At 39.5% G+C, this 18,498-nt stretch overlaps 2 protein-coding genes across 2 annotated transcripts; both read right to left on the bottom strand.

The window, feature by feature from the left end:
- Window positions 1–60: 60 nt before the first annotated feature.
- LOC311489961 (kinesin-associated protein 3-like) lies at window positions 61–12,887 on the bottom strand. Its single transcript, XM_084547276.1, has 20 exons — window positions 12,529–12,887; window positions 11,284–11,415; window positions 10,947–11,104; window positions 10,682–10,743; window positions 10,291–10,432; window positions 9,157–9,256; window positions 8,946–9,070; window positions 8,708–8,806; window positions 8,201–8,379; window positions 7,598–7,760; window positions 6,810–6,910; window positions 6,608–6,716; window positions 6,365–6,477; window positions 5,484–5,649; window positions 4,996–5,121; window positions 4,797–4,895; window positions 4,567–4,652; window positions 4,307–4,463; window positions 3,206–3,290; window positions 61–3,094 (listed from the first exon to the last, which is right to left on the bottom strand). The coding sequence occupies exons 1-20, from the start codon at window positions 12,555–12,557 to the stop codon at window positions 2,992–2,994; spliced, it is 2,334 nt and encodes a 777-aa protein (XP_084403402.1). The 5' UTR covers window positions 12,558–12,887; the 3' UTR covers window positions 61–2,991.
- A 488-nt stretch (window positions 12,888–13,375) lies between these two features.
- On the bottom strand, window positions 13,376–15,479 carry pdca (phosducin a). The gene is made up of 5 exons (XM_084545902.1): window positions 15,259–15,479; window positions 14,975–15,111; window positions 14,656–14,875; window positions 14,370–14,482; window positions 13,376–13,916 (listed from the first exon to the last, which is right to left on the bottom strand). The coding sequence occupies exons 1-5, from the start codon at window positions 15,305–15,307 to the stop codon at window positions 13,728–13,730; spliced, it is 708 nt and encodes a 235-aa protein (XP_084402028.1). The 5' UTR covers window positions 15,308–15,479; the 3' UTR covers window positions 13,376–13,727.
- Between the last annotated feature and the right edge of the window lie 3,019 nt (window positions 15,480–18,498).

Genomic DNA, 18,498 nt, shown 5'->3' with positions numbered 1-18,498 from the left:
CAATAATAAAAGAGAGAAACGGGCAAAATGACATTGGGCAACTCTACAGTTACGGCTTTAATGGTTAATTTAAGTAAATCAGCCATCAGCAGCAGCTTGGCTCATAGTGTTTATCTGATGAACCTGTCTATCTGAATGTCTGTGGTCAGATTTAACCAATGCAACAGCATCACAACCATGCAAGATACAAGATTTCTATTCATGAAAGTCATGGCACACCTAAACTTTGCGAGCGAGTGTTTACATAGGTGGTTTATAGGGTAAATGGTCTCGTAGTTATATAGAGCTTTTCTACCTACTGGGTCATGATGAGCCATACGTTCACACAAGCACACACCCACTGTCAGGGTTCAGTGTCTTGCTCAAGGATAATTACAGGAGATTGAACCTATGGTTTGTGGACAACCCTCTCTACCTATCTACTGAACCATGGTTGCCACATGACTGTCTGTGGATGCCACACAGTGTCACAACCATGCAAGATGAGCTCGGGTGAAAAAACACACAAAAACTTTACAGCGTGTAGTTCAGATCAAAATGAAGGTAGGGTTTCCAGAATGGCATGGTCCAATGAGCTGAATCCATTGCAAGATGGTCTCTTGTTATAAATCTGGTACACCAATCAGGCATAACATTATGACCACCTGCCTACCTGTGACTCATCAAGGATCAAGGAGTGTCATTGCTTAATGAGGTTTTGCTGATTTTCACTGTACACTGTAACTGTGGACGTGTTGTGATATTAAGAGTCACAAAAACATATGAAATGTGGAATACTGTTTTTATTAAACATCCTGAGGATGAAAGACAGTGACATATGGAGAGTCTCTCACTCAGTCCTTGGTTCTGTTTACAGTGTCTTGTTAGGTAGCCATAAAATAAGCTATTACAAAGACAAATAATATATACAGATTAACAATAACTTATAGTAAAAAAACAACAACATAACCATGCATTGAATTTTAACTATGTGTGCAAAAATGCCTATGTATGTAACTAACTGTCAGTGTCCTGCAAACAGATCATGTGCAACCCACATTTTCATACAGTATGTAGTCCAGTCAGTGGCACGGTATATTTTGTACTGTGTGGAAATTATATTAATGCTGCTCTGATTTATGTTTATACATTCAGAAATGGAGCTGCTCTGTTGTCAGTAAGTGCCATGCTCAGGGAAACATCACATGCTCTCTTGGCCAAGCCAGTCCTTGAGTTTTGTAGTAGTAAGCAACTAGTAAAGTAAATCTTTCAATATGATGTATTAGGGTACCAATGTCATGGTAATAACCCTCCACAGCTGTAAGAACACACAGTGACGCTATGATAGATTGAAAACTTATACAGGACAAGACAAGACTGTGGATAACCATCCAGAGGAAATGACATCAATAATGTTGACTCAAAACATTCACCCCTCAATGCCCAAAACATCGCTGTTCATAAAACAGAAATGGCATGAGAGATTATGTAGTGTCTGGTGACATTCATTATGTCATTGTGTCACACCACTCCACTGGAAAACTAGAGCTGAACCACTGAGGATTACGGATGTTTTTACATTTTCAGACAGAATGGAACACCACAGTCTCTGTCTTCCTATTTAACACAGATTCAGGGAGGCTGGTTTTCCTAATCTGCTCCTGTACCAGCAAAGAATAAACAGATGTACACTCGGTGACCAAAACACAGAAAGCCCCGTCCGGTAAAGTGCCGGACCAATTCTGGCCATACTGCTACGTGTGCTGCCAGTGACTCAAAGACCATCTGACGTGACGTCTTTTTACAAGGTGCATTTAGGTGTTTTAGTGGCAGGTCTAGTGACATGATAGTTTCAGTAAGAGGGTCCAACTCTTCTGCAGAGACTGGGTTTCTATTTGTATCATCAATGAAAAAAAACGTAACACTGTTGTGGTTTGACGCCAATAACATACAACATACACTTGGGGGGTATACTGGTCACACTCCTCTCCATGACTGAGAGGAGTATGACCAGTTGGGGGTTGCAACAAAGTCCAACACAAGCATCCTTTTCCCTCCTTGGAAAATACATATTATTGGGCTTTAATGCTTCACACCATACCTATAACTTAGTAGCGGCCTTGCTCAATAGGGAGTGTGGGAAGTCCTATTAATGTCCACATATAATGTCACTAATGTCACTCTCTTCAGCGTTGTTGCCGAAGTCTTCAAGTTTTGAAAATAAAACAAATCTGGTGATGTGGCTCTTCAGACCTCTGTATCTCACTCCTCATCTCTGCTGGCTGTGCAGGCTCACGGCCACATCAGCCACTACAAGCATTTGACCTACTTCTGAATTCTGCTACATCAATTTGGACCCTTTGACTGTGCACTGTGAGCCAGAAAGAGCCAAAAATGCAAAGTTTAACCCGTTAATCTGCACCTTTGTCTGAACTAACTTTCCAGTGTGAAAGCAGGATGGACAACTCTATGTTTTTTTATGATTTTACAGTGATGCAGACAAAATAAAGTCATGTTATATGCACTGTAGTGCAATGTTGGAAGAGACAAACTGGGGAATCTGAAATTCTTCAGCAACGTCGAATTACTTCTTCAGTGGACGTGGGGTGGTAACAAATATTCACTACTATATAGGAAACACATGCAGAACCTATCAACCTACAGTATAGTGTCAGAAATGTCTGTTCACATTCTTCAAATTATTAGCTGACTGTAAAAAGACTGTGGCGAGGAAGACTTAACTTCTTAACTGACATACTGGTGAATGAATGAAATGGCTTAATGGCTGCATGAAACTACAGCGTATTTAAAAACTAGTTTACAATCTGTAGTGTGCAGCGTTATGCCTTTCTGGATTTGGGACGATTGTCTAAGTAACTACAACAATTCGGTCATGACAAGGGGACTTTAGTGGAAATAGTGAAAAATAGTTAACATGCAGGATGGAAGATGGGGAACAGGTCTGAGATGACAGGATGTGTTGGCATGAACACGCCAGGAATGTGAGTGTATCTAGGAGTACTGATAGAAGGGCTGTTCATCAGGTCTGAAGCCGTAGGCAGTGGCAGGTCGTCCAGGTGATGAGCTGGTCTGGTCAAACACATCATTGACATCTCTGGAAAAGAAAGCAACGAGTGGTGGGTGGTGTAGTTTTACCATGTGTGGTAATCAGATAGGAAGAATGGTGACTTGATATTGTGACTGTTTTTGGCGCATGTTAACTCACCCTGTAAGGTGCGAGTCTCCATTCTGAGGCTGCAGGTCACTGAAGAAATCTGGGCTGACTGAGCCGTCTCCTGGAGTTATTCCATCTAAAAGACAGGTACACTTGAGAATAAACCATACAGACACACAACACACTATACATTCACAACCTTTTTGGTGGTGTGATCGTGCTTACACAATCAGACTTTTTTAAACGTTACTGATTTCCACAGCTTGGCAGTTTCAGGCCAGGAGTCTTGGAGCAAATCATTCCATTTATACTGGCAATGTAGGTATTGGGCATCCTTTTTGCTTCAGTAAAAAAAAAATATACCCAAACCTGCATTATATTTAAAATGTTATGTTTACTCAGGTTGCCTTTGTTTGGAGATCTGCCACAGTTTAATAAGAGAAACACACAAAAGGAAGAAATCAAGAGGTGGTTGATTACTTTTTCATAGCCCTGTATAAAACTGAAAATTAAACACAGACACAAGGAAATAATGTAAAATTCTCCTCAGAGTTAGGTAATAAGACACAGAGGGACTCACAACTGACAGTCAATGCAGAACTGTATGCTATGTACCACCCTGTGACGTGTGCAAAATACACAGCTGCATCCTAGAGTTCAGCTTCGGTGAACCGTGCACCTTGGCAGTGAAAAAACTGAGTACCTATACGAAGTACCAGAAATATAAAAAATGTATAGAAATGAAAAAAATGTTAAAATATTTAATTTTCCTAAATATGAACATGGCTCAAGTTGCAGCATGTAACTTACTGTATCCATGGCAACATTATACTTTCCGTCTCTTGTAAAGTTAACATTAGTTTAACCAAATTAATTTTTGTCGCAGGATATTCCGAATCCAGTGTAGCATAGACGTTAACACTGAAAATGACATCGATTACGCAGATAGCCTTGTAAAGGAGAGATAATTAAATCAGGCACCAACATTATATCTCATAATACTGACAACTACCTCTCATAAAGTTGATTAAAGATATGTGGAAAAGACTGACACTTGATACACAGACACTTGATACACAACCCTCATCTGTAAACACAGTCACTGAAACTAAAAATATAAGATATGACCTGAGAAGCTTTGAACTGGTGTACCTGCGCTGTAGAATATATCAGTTCTGTCATTGTCGTTATCATAGAGATATGGTTCAGAGTCATCAGCCTGGCGACTCTCGACCATCTCCAACCACTGGTTGTTATGGAAACGGAACTTCTCTGACTGAATCTTCCTGCCCCACTCTTCATCATACTCCTGGAAGAATAAATTAAATACATTGGAGAAATAACTACAGACAATGACAGGAAGGTGGGTGTCTATTCCTGAAGGTAATGACAGAAACATGTGGTTCACTTACAGCAATAATGTCAAGGGTGTTGTCACACACTTTTCTGATCTCAGCATTCTTGTCATGCATCAAATCTATCAGGTAAGCTGGAGCCTCTGTAGAGAAGGTTAAAGAAAATTCACAGACATCCTCTGATGATGAAGAAACACCTTAGATTAAAACCTGTTTAACCTCCACCCTGCTGAAAGCTTGTGACTATTTAAATTTTGTGAAGATAGAGTGAACTGTGGGAAGGATACGGGTGTCTTTGATGATGACGTCTCGAGTAGCTTGGTGGAACACCATCTGATAGAATACGTAGACAATCTGACACACAAACTCATCATCCTCCTGCTGGGCTACATTCAACAGAGACATATGAGGAGCAGCTTAAAATTCCATCATCATGGCACTGAGATATATTTTGAACACATCTATTGCTCTGCATGTGTGTGTTACCATTCAGTAGTTCAATAAGGGCAGGGATAATGCCTGATTTAGCCAACATGGCGGCGCAGGCGTCATCCATGGAAACTGTTCCGATCATTATCACCACCTCCAGGATGAGGTCATCCTCTGCTGAGCCTGAAACATAGTTGAAGAGCTTGTGGTGGGATTTCTCTGGGTATCTCACAGTTCAATTCAGAAGTGATTCTCTGGTCAAAACAGAGCAGTTACGAAACAAAGGCAACTGGACTTGTTCCAGCAATCATCCAAATAGCTGCTTTTAAAAATATGGTGGAGAGTTTAGGTTTTCATTGGGAATAGCTGTGGGTGGTGCCCACTTGAAACTCGATTCACTGGCAGAAGCAATAATATGCAAATTCCACTAAAAACTATGGATGGATGACTTAAAGTGAAAAGGATGTTGGACCAGTTGAACTAGGCTGAATTCAAGTAAAGTGAAGAAGCATGCCCTTGATGATACATGCCAGTCTTATCAGTACCTGGTTTGAGCCTATCTTTCAGGTAAGGGACCAAGTTGTACTCCTTCAAAACCAACTCCCAGTCCAGGTCAGGGATGGTGAGGTTGGCCAGCGTCCCCAGACACTCCAGAACCCACTCCTCCTCCTCTTCCGCACGAATCTCTGCTGCCAGGTCACCGACGTAGTCCTGACAGAGACAGACCAGAGAATTCAGATCAAGAAACACTCCAGCAAAACGAAAGACTGATGCTTGCTGTATGCTAATCATGACAAGTTTTTGGTAGTGGTTATTTATTGTGTACCAATCGACCACAACACTAAAACTATTGACAAGTAAAATAAATAACACCGATTATCTTTGTCTTCATGTACTTTGGCGTGTAGCAAATATCTAAACTACGGTTTGCAGAACACAAATAGTTTAAGTTATAGCCTTGACCTAGCACATTTACCAGCACAGGTTTCATGAAGAGAAGTGATGCATCTTGCAGCTATTCCTATACTTTTTTCTTAGAGCACTTTATAATAGCATTTTTTTTTTTTTTTAAGTTAATTTAAGAACAACTATGTCACAACAAATAGGCACAATTTTGGGCTGAGAACTGTTCTGTATAACATAAAGTGCTTCCTCCTGAATTGTACTTCTTAAATTTACAGTATAGACCAAATTTGGCATTTCTCATGTCCTCAGTTGGACACTTGTCTTCTTTGCCAGCCTGCATCACTGAATTTCCTGAGGTCACAAGCCCATACATCCAACACCAGCCCAACTGGCTGGTCTAGGTCTCAGTGCAACAGGGCATCTTCAGAACTTCTAGTGAAGCTCATGCCTTGATGGATCAGAAGGCACACAGGGGGGCCTGCAAAATATCAGCCACGTCAATAAATGGTGTATAACTCACTAGGAACAAAGGTTTGGTTAGTCCATCATGTTGTGAGATGTTTCTGATCATCTTCATAAGAAGGCAGTCTTTCAGCTTAAGAGCTCTCTTCATGAGCATCCTCAGTCCATGTCCTACGGAAGAACACAAACAAACGAGAGAAATATTGTTCAGATCAAACAGAGATTAGAACACAGACAATCGTCTTTCAAAGCCAGAACAACTCTATATTTAATTGTACTACTTGTGTGAACAGTGAACTACCTTCACACATGATTGCTGCATTCCTCTTGTTCGCGGCCAGGTTGATGCAAACGGAAATGAGCTCAGCTTCAATTTCCTCCTCACCATGCTCATACAGCATTTGCATTAGCTACACACAGACACAGACACAATTTTAGCTCAGATATTAGAACTATCAGTCAAACAGTGAAAATGTGGGTCAGTTCAGTAGGTCTTATCGTACCTGAGCTATGCAGTCAGTGTAAATAAACATGCTCTTGACACGGTCGTCGATGCTGATGTGATACAGGATGCGCATGACTACCTGGCGGTTGTTCTCATCACCTGCATGACAACACACAAACACATAGGTGAAGATATGAATGTACTCATCAACAACTGATCATAAACAACAATGCTGCCTGGAGAAATAACATGACCGTATAGAAGTATGGAAATCATCACATCTGTGATAATAAAAGACTAAACAAGACAAGAGTCTACAGGCAGGTAGGCTGCACTGTGAAGAGGAGATATATTTATGAAGGTACGTGCATGCTAACATTAGCACAATAATATGATCACAAAGATAGTAAGTTATAGTAACGATGTTCAATAGCATGTCAACATGTGGTAATTATTCTCTAATAGCTAGAGTATTTCTACTTTTAAAAAATCTTGACATACACAAGCTGCGTGATAAACCCCACATTAGGCAAGGGTTCCTCAAATTCAGTTGTTTAAGAGTTGGAATAAATCCACATCTGAAATACATACTCTACAAAACTGAATTAAAACTTTATTTACACTTATTATTACACGTATTATTAGAACTTATCCTTCAAGCACCATGGACATCTGTATCAAACTCCAGGGATCTATCCAACTTGTCATAGTTTCAATAATCGAGATTCATCCTCTGGCAGCTATGAAAGCTTGTACAATCTTTCATAGCTGCCCAACTGACTAACATTACTATGCAGGGTTATTTATTGCAAGTTATTGCTACTCTGTGTTAGTGTGTGCTGTTACCTAACAATGCTGTCAGCTTAGGTAGTAACCCAACTTCTACCATCTTGGCTCTGAGTCCAGAATCGAAGGAGAGGTTGAGTAGCAGACGCAGAGTCAAGTTTAGCAAGTCTTCATGTTCACAGGGAATCAGTCGAGCCAGTCGCTCCACTGTATCTACCTCAGCCTGAAAATCACAGATACACATTGATGATGCTGAAACTCAAAAGATAGGCACAGAATAGTATTGATAAAACTGGAACAAATGTCGAAGGGAATATAATAAATGTCAAACAGATATTAAATATTTTAATGCAAGCAAGGCATGAACTGTAGGTCTGTGTATTATTTATTTAATTTGATATTCAGATGAAAATTCAAAATAAGAAGGAAAATGGGAAAATTACTTGTTTTTTTCATTATTTGTTTATGAATGTGATACAGGAATTGTTGGACACGGTTATATTCTCAATGGTCGACTCACTGCTTGCTCATCTTTGGAGATTCTTAACATCCCTGATAACATCCCGGAGAAAATAAGTACATAAAAAATACTGTGGGTACTTCCTCTGTCCATCCCCGTACCAGTAATCTGCTCCAGGATAAATTCACATCTCTTCCACTCACCATGTCATTCTTGTTCTCCATGAAGATGGACAGTTTTTTGAGGAATGAAACCACCAGGACCAGCAGCTCCTCATCATCCCGTTCGAGCACTTTGACCAGCAGGCCAACGATGTTTTTATTCCTCATCTTCAGCTCAGTCCTTGTGTCCTCAGCAAGGTTGAGCAAGAGGTAAAGGGACACTGAGAACGGTGGAAAAAGAGGCGAGAACAGATGAAGAGAATGTGAAAAATATTCTTGGCTATAATTAAAAAGAACACCATAAATTGTGATGGGTTGTGATGAGTATGGGTAATGCTTGGGGTGCAACATTACTTTCACACCACTATGGTAATAATTTAGAATGAGTAGCAAAGTCATATAATGTATTACTTGTGAGACAAAATTTGATGGTATGCTGGAGCACTTTATTCTGGCCTTAATTCAGGTTTAGGTATCCAGTCAATACTGCATTCATATGTCGGCAAAGAAAAATACCAGCTACATTATATGTATGACAAAACAGTCTACCTCTGAGCAACTGCTCCTGCTTAGCCAGAAGTCCTTGGTATTTCCTCTGAGCTTTATCCTGGTCTCTTCTTAGAGAACCATTCTCTGGTGCTGACTCACGTACACAGCAGAGTGTTAAAGAACACATACTGTACACACACACACACACACACAAAGTCAGTCAGCTAAACTACAAAAGGAGCCTGTAAAAAAATAACAGATGACTCAACAGAAGAAAGGACTGCAGAAAAAAGGATATAAGCCTTGTTTTTCTTGCGCAGCTCCTCACGCCAAACATCATGCCTCTTCAGCTCATGTTCCACCACGGTCATACACAAAGCACCTATTTTATAATGACTCACCACTCCGTGAAACTGAGAGAAACTGGAAAAGACAAACACTATGTAAACGGGAGAAGCACAAAGTGTAGACCTACTAAAGGAACGTGTGCCACTGTGAGTGTGTGTTACCTGGAGAAGCAGAAGAAAATGTAAATGATGATGGTAGACAACTCCACGCTTTGTTTCCAGTCCTCTCTCAGTACTCTGGCCAGAGCACCTAGGGCTACCTCTATACACACACACACACACACACACACACACACAGTGTTTTCATGTGAAATTGAATGACATATAGCATTACAAGAACAGCAGACTGTGGCATCAACTATGTGTCACCAGAAGTGACACTTTGATACAGAGTTAATGCGATAATTCTGAAAACATGGCAGTACTTGTTTTACAATGCCATCATAAATAGTGTAGGAACTGGAGATACTGAACAACAACAACAACAACATGTGGAATGATGGCAGCAAGTGCAGCAAAAGGTCTGCTGCAACTAAGGAACCACAATAAAACAGTTTACGACAGACAGGTATCCAGACCCATACACAGAACTCAATATGAGAGAGTTTCAGTAGTCAATTATATATTAACAACATGTTATTGTTACTGTCTGTAAACTGCTGTAGCTTGATGCTGTTGGAGCAATGCTCGACACACAGCAGTAGCTCATAATATGAACTGCTTGCTGCTGATTTGACCACATTAGCAAAGAAGAGTTCATATTGAAATATATTGCTCAGATTGATTCATTTTATGGGTTTCGTATTAAGAATGGTAAAATTACTGTGGTATCCATACCAACTATCAACTTTCTGGCATTTGGACATTTGAAATAAAAACAGACATTACTTATCTTGGAGTAGTGGACTTTAAGCTCCATTTAGTCAAGCAATAAGAGGTTATTACTAGCACCACTTTGATGCCAGGTGCTTACTTCAACCAAAGGTTTTATACGATACAGATTTTTACGGACTTTTGTCTATATATTTATTATGTACGCCCATGTTTAGACCTGCATCTCAAATAACTTAACCTCACCTTAACCTCTAAATCTAGACCACCATGTTTAGACCATCATCACCAATGATGTAATTCAATGACAGGGAAAGTGGCTGCCTGCAACTGAAAAAAGCTCTTAGACTGTTACTAGGCTAAGACAAGCAAGGCTTTAAGTCAAATACTCTGGGCAGACCAAAGCACCTCAGTCCTCCAGAAAACTGGGGAAAATTACGGGTGTGAGGTAGAATTAAATCATACCATTGTGCAGCAGCTCCTCCAGGTTATCAGGGTTGCGGGCGAGCTGCAGAATGAGAGCAGAGCCTCTGATCTTCTCAGGGATGCCTTCATAGAGCAACTCTACATACTCATCCATGTTGTTTATACTGGCTTCCTCGTTCAACTACACAGACACAAGGCACAACAAAGTATTTCAGTGAAGTGGCGTGAGATCGGAAGCTTTTCTAGTTTAACACTCAGACAATCACATAAAAAATGGGAAAACAGAATTTTGCTAGAGAATGTTGCTCTTACATTTCTGTAAATTTTATCAAACAAAATTCTTATTTCGCATTTTTCTCCTTTTCACAGTTGTCTGATTTGACAGTTACTCTGTGTCCCTGGTTTTGTGACTGCCTGATCAAGTTGTTACCTCCATTCCTTCAAACGGTGTTAGCTCTCTGGGCTTCACTGTTCTTTTCTCTTTCTTCTCCACTGATGATAAAAAACAAAACAAAAACAGGGTCATTTTTATGTTGCACGTTTAATAATGTGTACAAATACCATCTATTGCACATGGCTTGCACTAATTTAATACATCTCAGATTTGCTGTGTCTTTATGCCTTTATGTGATTGCTTTATTGCTTTGCATTTACAGTTTGTAACTTCCGTCCGGTGATGTTTTGACTGGACTCACCTTTGCCCTCCACCGGGGATGTTTTCCTGTTCTGGAGGTAGTAGAGGAGCTGCTCCACCTGGGGCAAACGGGATGGAGGGATGAGTTTACACTCCTCCACCACTTTCTTGGCCAAAGCTCCCACATCAGTACTAGGAGAAAGACTTTTCACACGGATACTGTAGGAAGACAGACAGGAAACAAGTTTTAGATGGGTGCATACTGACACGGACAGGTACACAGACAGGTCATTTCAGGTTATCAGCCTAAACAAAACAAATTCAGTTAACATAGCAGTCCACGGTAAAACAGGAGAGGGAACAGAAAAAGAGCTGTAAGCAGAAAATCAGGAACTCACATTTTTTGCCCTTCCTTGCGTTCGCCCAGCATGTGACCTCCACCCTCTCCCAGTATAGTTGCCTCCACCTCATAGTGGACCACGAGGGCCTTCTCAGTGGGATGGACATCCAAACTGCCCGCAGTCACTTTGCTTCAGGTCATGATGAACAGACAGTAATCAATAACTCAAACATTGTCTTTTTGTTTCATAACTTTCCATAACCCCAGCGTACTAGTTATGAACACATATTAAATAAACTTTGCCTAACTGACAAGTCAACTAATTTCACGATAATAGTGACTATAAATGTGGTTTAAACAAGTAAGTTCTCGGCCACCATGAAATTAACAACTAAAACACTTTTTTTATCCTTCCATATGTTTAGCCATCCAGCCTAACAATAGTTAGACAGGAAGGCACGCCCATACAGCAACACACAATGCATGTATTGACTAGCTGGCTATCGAGAAAACAGGAGTTGAGAAAAGACTGGATAGTTACAAAGATAAGATCAACACACAGCGTTAACTATCACACTGTAAAGAAGTACGATTATTCATTCGGTAGCCGTAGACCATCGTTTCACTGCAGCTTGCTAGCTAGGCTAACTGTACGCCAGATTTCCCAGCCCCCTTCATTTACAGAACCAAACCCCCTTTAACAATATGGTGTTTAAAGGGCGTTGTGTTCATCAACAGAAATACGTGTCGGTGGGGAGATGAAATTAATCTTCAGTGACTGTTATACGGTTTTGGTGAAATCCGCCTGGTAGAAATTCTCGATTCATTCCTTGTACGGATTTATAGCTACTTTGAATTAGCCAGGGACGGGTAATGAGAGACTGAGGGAGCAAGCACGCCGGTCTGTGTCATTTTCGTGCTTTATTTGTGGATTGCAAAAACGCCGAATGAACAAGTAGGCGATAGTGATTTACTAAAGCTATGAAGTCATCCGACACTTGATGTTAACGTTTCCTGGCGAGTAAGTAAATACAAAATTGGCCAAACTTTGACTGGTAATTGGCGTCAGCTTCTCTCCATGTAAAAGAGCCGAACACTTCAGGGCTAGCAGATTAGCAAAGACAATTCAGTGCACCTGGTCTCTTCCAAGTGCTTTTTAGATTACCATAGTTTGGGTAAGGTAGTAAAGTGAACACGATATACCACTTCTGTGCAATACACTGGCTAGATAACGATAACATTACGTATACCCCCAAATACTAGACTCAGTTAATGTTATGATAATAACGTTGTTGCGTCTTACCGTTTGAGGTAGCGCGCGTCATCCTGCATCTTCTTCAAGTTGTAGGTTTAAGATTTTAAACGATTTAATAACTCAATCACAATTGATGGAACCCCCAAATCACTGCCATGTAAACCCGTCTGCTAACCGCTAGCACCTCTCTCTCTCTGTCAGGTCAAGACAGCCGGAGTGTGGACTTCAAACATGGAGTTGTATTGAGTATTTTCTCCCCGGGTTAGGACTCTCAGGCACCATTTCCGGTTAAATTGTGCCATAGCCGCAGTTAAAAACATTGACACAAATGTTGTCGACACAATAATCATACATGAGGTTGACTATAACTCCTAACTGACTATACTCAGCATCTAGACGATATAGCATAACTACTGTAATAGTAGACCAGACTGAGAGGTCTGAGAGGTCGTACTCAGGGCCCCACTGCCCCATGGGACAATCAGTGTTTTTAAGTGGCCTTACTGAATTAATGGAGTCCAACATAGATATGGGTTGATTTTGTATGTGGATTCCTGTACCTTCACTTGTCTCGATGCAGTCTCAACCACCTGTGCCAGCAACACAGAGTAACTGGCCCCCGAATTTACACTTCTCTCCTGGAAGTTACCTGGGCTTGTCTCAGAGCCTTGATGATTATGTACATGACCATGTCATGTTACAGTTGTTGTGTGGATGAAGTAGAAAATTAGCACTAATGCAGCCTATAGTGGGCATTAGCCACACTATAGACATCACCATTAGGACACTAAAGTTGAGAGGAATTATTATGACTAAGTACATCTTTGTAAGAACATTGAATATTATTTTAGTGAGAAAGAAGCAGTCACAATATTAAAATGAAAAAATACATCTGTGATGTATTTGTATCTGTGTTATAGACTGGCACAGGGAAAGATGATAGTCCTTCAGAACTTCACGGAGCATGGTACACAATGCTCTGCATATATTACTGTATGTAATATTGCAGTAAATATATTGCCTCATATAATGTCCTATAGTAGTATAATGCAGACACATAGAGAGAGAGAGAGAACTTTGATAAAATCATATTTTATTGGAGAGCTATGATAGGACTGCCAAGCAGTATTTCCGGCAAACTTCCTGCCACCCTTCAGTTTATGCCCAACTGCTTCTAGATAAAAACCATAAAATCATTCTACTATTAATATTGTGTTTGTTTTCTCCTCTTCTTTTTCCTTTTCCTTTTATTCCACATCCCCTCCCTCATCCTCATCATCAGCACATGCAGCGAACTCCTTCTCGGGTAAGAGGCCATATTCATTGAGAAATGCCTCCACATCTGTTGCAAAGAAGTCTTCATTGAAATGTTTGGTAACAGCCAGGAAATTACCCAGTAACTCGCCAGCTTTGTACACCAACAGTGCAGGAAGAACCTGGAAGGATAGAAACAAGAATCCAGATGTAATTATTGTCTGTCTCTTAAGTTATATGATTTAATATAATTAGGACAACCAACCAATTGGCTACAGTTACAAGGTAAATCTGGTAAACCTTACTTGTTGCCTTTTAATGTTAAAAAGATACATTCCAGGACAGTTTAAAAAAAAAAAGAGCTTGGGTAGCCAGACTCAATACTCAGAATAGGCACACCCAAGCACACAAAGATAAATCATGAAGAAGAATGTTACGTCTTTGTTGCAGCGTTATCACAGAGCAAAATTCTTTTAAGAGTTTGTATAAACTCAGCAAAGCATAGCTGTGTTTCTTTCTTTTTTTTGGATTCTTTCTGTTTTACAAAAGCACTGTTTTGCCAATTCATGAGTGGTTTAGTCTTTTATTAATAACACCACCTTTCAAATGTCATATTTTCAAACTAGTATACTAACCTCAGGGGAGAAGCGCTCAGCAGCACCTGTTGCCACAGCATCAATACGACAAAATTTAACAGTGGTGTACTCCAAAGCCAGACAGTCCAGACATGAGTTCAGCTGCTCACATCCTGACAAAGGACAGATTACTATTAGCAAACAGAACCATCCTATACAATTACATGGATGTTTCTTGACAATGTTTTGAATTATACAGGGTGATGAGTGAGATTGTTCTGCAGTTTTGACTACATTGAAGTGTCAATCAATCAATCAAGACTTGCATGCTGAAAAACACCCTAACCTTCGACGCCATGCTGGTAGATGTGAACAACCACAAGGGTCTGCCGGTGCTCCTTCTCTATTACTTCCAGGAAGGCTTCTCCACTGTCAAGCTCATAGACTGATTCAAATTTTGGACCGAAGCTGAGGCGCTCGTGCATTTCCTGCATACACTGTTTTCTGTAGCGTTTCAAGCAACGTTCATCCTCCTCTTGGATCAATTCATACTCTTGAACACTCATCTAAAGTTGAGAGAATAAATGTTACTGCTTAATATTTAGTTACACTTAAACATATTTATTATTGTCATTGATATGGCTTCCTGTGTTTTCTGCGTTCACCTTTCTGTTTACCCTCTCCTTGTCATCCTCTCGAGGAGTGGACATTTGTCTGAGCAGTTCTTTCTTGCTTGGAGGGAGAGTCTGATCCACGCTATCCAACTTAAACCTACGCCAGTCATTAATTACACCCTTTGGACCTAGAGACACATCAAGAAATACTGTCAAACACAGTACCTTAATGAAGATATACATGGATATTAACACAGACCAAAATCAGTAAGACAATGAAGCGCAAAATGAATTGACCAAAGTTCTAATAGTCACTAGTAACATTTGCCTCTGACCTGTGTGGTTTGCAGGGAGCTCCTCTTCTTCCTGGGTAGAGGCAGACATCCTATCAGCAGCCTGCAGAATAGAGAATGCATAAACTGATTAGGTACAGAAAGCAGATGTTAAGGCTTCTGAAAACCATGCTCAAAGTCCATCCCATCTTGTTTAAAGATTTGATAGTATGGCCCTGTTGACCCTATTTGTTTCATAAATGAATAGGATTTTAAACATTTCTGCATTATTGTATTCTAAGTATCTTAGATTTTTCTCAATCTACCATGTTTCCTCAGTCCTCTATTCACACATAATAGTTTCTTCTAGCTTAACTCTAGCAATGTTTTCCAAAAATTAAGAACAATTGTTGCCAAAAAGAAATTTCCCCTGGAAAGTTGTGTAAACCTTTTAGCTGGTGAGCATCCCAAAGTTGACTCGAGAAGTAGACCGAGTAACACTGGGCAGGTGTAGCTTATACCTTTACATAGGCTATTTGATATGACTTTCTGGTGTGATGTAACAACAGGTATTGTTGAAGTTTTATGGTCAGAGCATTGCATTCAGTGTGTGGGAGTTCACAATTTCTTTTATTTATATACTTATTCTCCCATGCACCTGTCCTACAGGTGTGCATTTGGGTTTACACAATGTCCCATCTACACATTCACAATGCTATAGTGTCCAGGAAAGAACTGTTTTGAATTTCTGATTCAGCAATTGTTGTGTGTGTATGTGTGGACTGGCCCATCTAGTTGTCATTAACACTTATTATGAACCAGGCTGAAGTTTACTTATGAGATTATGTTGAGATTATCAGGAGTCGGACTTGCCCACAGAACATCCTCTTATGTATTGGCATGTGTGATAAGATACTTTAATTTGCTAGCTAAGCCTGTCATTCTGTTTTATACTTTGTAACACAAACAATCTTTATTCTAATTTTTTTTATCCTGAAAACATGAGATTAGCTTCTGGTGACAGACTCTATTTTTTAGAATGTTACTTAATCATTTCACTGAATGCCAGCAACATTGCTAATTAAATCAATCATATTGTTCTTGAATGTAGTTTAATAGCAAATTGCCATATTTGTGTTCCTTTGCATACACAACTTCTTAAGTCAAAATAAAAGTACATTGTATAGTCAGTTATAGACAAATTAACTGAAATTACTATATTGCAATGATGTGCAGACTGTGCATTGTTGTTCTGAGTATCAACCCACTCACTCACAAGTAAACAACTTCTCCCAATGTATACGCAAGTAAAGGCCACATGGAAAGTTGCAATGCTAGTATAGCTGAATTGTCAATGACAACAAGATTATAATCACAGCTACGTCAGTCATAACACTGATAAAGCCCCTTAGTCTGTGGTGGCTAATTCCTTCATGTGGTCAGAGGAATGCATTTTTATCATGGCTGGTTTTCATCAGAAATTACATAACATGACTTGCAAATTATCTAACTAAATACACTGATGTTAATAAATAATTAAAAATATTGGTATAATCTATCTGTATATCTATGCACTCTACACTGTTACCCATTAAATTGACCTTTGTTTTCAGATACATTCCTCTTATTATTCCTTTTTATACACATCAGTTATATGTTTGGAAGTTTTGAGAAGATATACACTATATTAAAAATGGATCACATTGTCACAATCATTTCATGAGAAGAGGTAAAAAATATTGTATTCCAACTTTATGGGAAACAGCGCCTATAATATACCATTATGACCAAAACCATTACAAATACCACTATAAACTGCAGAAAAAAACATTACCTGTGTATGGCCAATTGATCAGTAATGTAGAATTGTGATAGTAAATTTAAACAGACAAGCTGAAAGGTGAATTTGTTGCAAATTAACCACGATAAAACCAAAAGTGAAATTATACTTGTAGCTACAAACATGAAAAAAAGGTTTCAGGTTTTAACAAATATCTTAAATCTAGTATTTAACTAAAAAAAAAAAGCCATCAATTCTTACCTTTGTGTCTTGAGTGAGAATAGGTCTGTGAGTTTTCAGGTCAGTCAATCTTCTATGACCTTATTATCGTGTGTTAGTCTAGGTATTCACTGACTAGTGTGTCCACATATAGACGTGACAGGAGAGAAGGGAGTGCACATTAAGAAAAAGGTGGGGACAGACGCAAGGGAATAAGCTTTAGTGTATCTTCACTGTCACTGTAACATGACGTTGTCTAATATGATTAGGTATAATACCAGGCTCAGTGTTATGCACAGAACAGTAGCCACAAATGAGAGAACACATTTTCAAATTAGCTGTAATAAGTTGCCAGCTAAAATCAAACATGACCAAATACCCTTTGGTGACTTTTGTAGTGTGTGAATAGTTTTGCTCATGTTTGGCCCACATGGGTAAGCATCATGTGACAAGTTTCCACTTATGGGCAGCCTTAGTCGTAAAAGATTATTGTAAAAGATGTTTTTCATTGTTGTTTCTTCTTCATATTTATCATTTTTATATCCGTCTTTTCATTGACAACCACCCTAGATACTTCTATGGAAACATTAAATTCTTATTTGGAGGATATGCTTCAGAATGAGTGTAATTCCTGTTGCTTAGCTAAACGGACCTAAACAGATTCCCGTTCATTCCCTATGTGCGAAACCACTACTTGCACTTGCACATATCATATTTGTCCCAGGTTGGATATGAAAACCGCCTTTTGGGGAATGTAAAATAAATAATTAAATGGGAGGAGTCCCAAGCTTTGAATGTAGTAAAACACTACAACAGATGCAAGGAAATCATTTGTTGCTGATGTACAGTTAACATTAACCAAACATAGTCAGATATATTCTCATGACACCAAACGATCATGTAGAAAGAATATGTTTAATTTAAGTAGAACAACAGACAGCTACTACATCTCATGTGATAACTGGGAGGGCAAGTTCAAAAGGTTAACTACACTATTGTTTTTGACACCAATAATTCTTATCTGCCCTATGAGCAGGAAGAAGAGTGTGTTTGTGTAGGGGCAGGGTGAACAAATGGTGAGGGGCTAGGGGAAAGTGCCCCATAAATAAAAGTGTGGAATATGCTATTTTCTGTTTGAATGGCTTTTGAAAAGAAAATATACGCCGTCCCTGGGTGGGCTCGAACCACCAACCTTTCGGTTAACAGCCGAACGCGCTAACCGATTGCGCCACAGAGACAGATGCCACCTTTTGACAATAACATTAAGATATACGTAGTCCATGAAATTAACGACAAGTTATCAC

The sequence above is a fragment of the Chelon labrosus genome, assembly GCF_963514085.1.
Source record: "Chelon labrosus genome assembly, chromosome: 6".
NCBI classification, from domain to species: Eukaryota; Metazoa; Chordata; class Actinopteri; order Mugiliformes; family Mugilidae; genus Chelon; species Chelon labrosus.
Note: the sequence above shows the minus strand (reverse complement) of the source record. Positions and strands in the feature narration are given on the sequence as shown.

Excerpts from the sequence above, each read along its gene's own strand:
- LOC311489961 (XM_084547276.1), bottom strand. The coding sequence starts at position 12,557 with ATGCAGGATGACGCGCGCTACCTCAAACG. Across the intron at positions 9,071-9,156 it reads ATTTTCTTCTGCTTCTCCAG|TTTCTCTCAGTTTCACGGAG; the intron begins GTAACACACACT and ends TGTCTTTTCCAG. Across the intron at positions 4,653-4,796 it reads CGTCATCATCAAAGACACCC|AGGCTCCAGCTTACCTGATA; the intron begins GTATCCTTCCCA and ends CCTTCTCTACAG.
- pdca (XM_084545902.1), bottom strand. The coding sequence starts at position 15,307 with ATGTCTGCCTCTACCCAGGAAGAAGAGGAGCTCCCTGCAAACCACACA. Across the intron at positions 15,112-15,258 it reads GCTCCCTGCAAACCACACAG|GTCCAAAGGGTGTAATTAAT; the intron begins GTCAGAGGCAAA and ends ATGTGTCTCTAG. Across the intron at positions 13,917-14,369 it reads CTGAGCGCTTCTCCCCTGAG|GTTCTTCCTGCACTGTTGGT; the intron begins GTTAGTATACTA and ends CTATCCTTCCAG.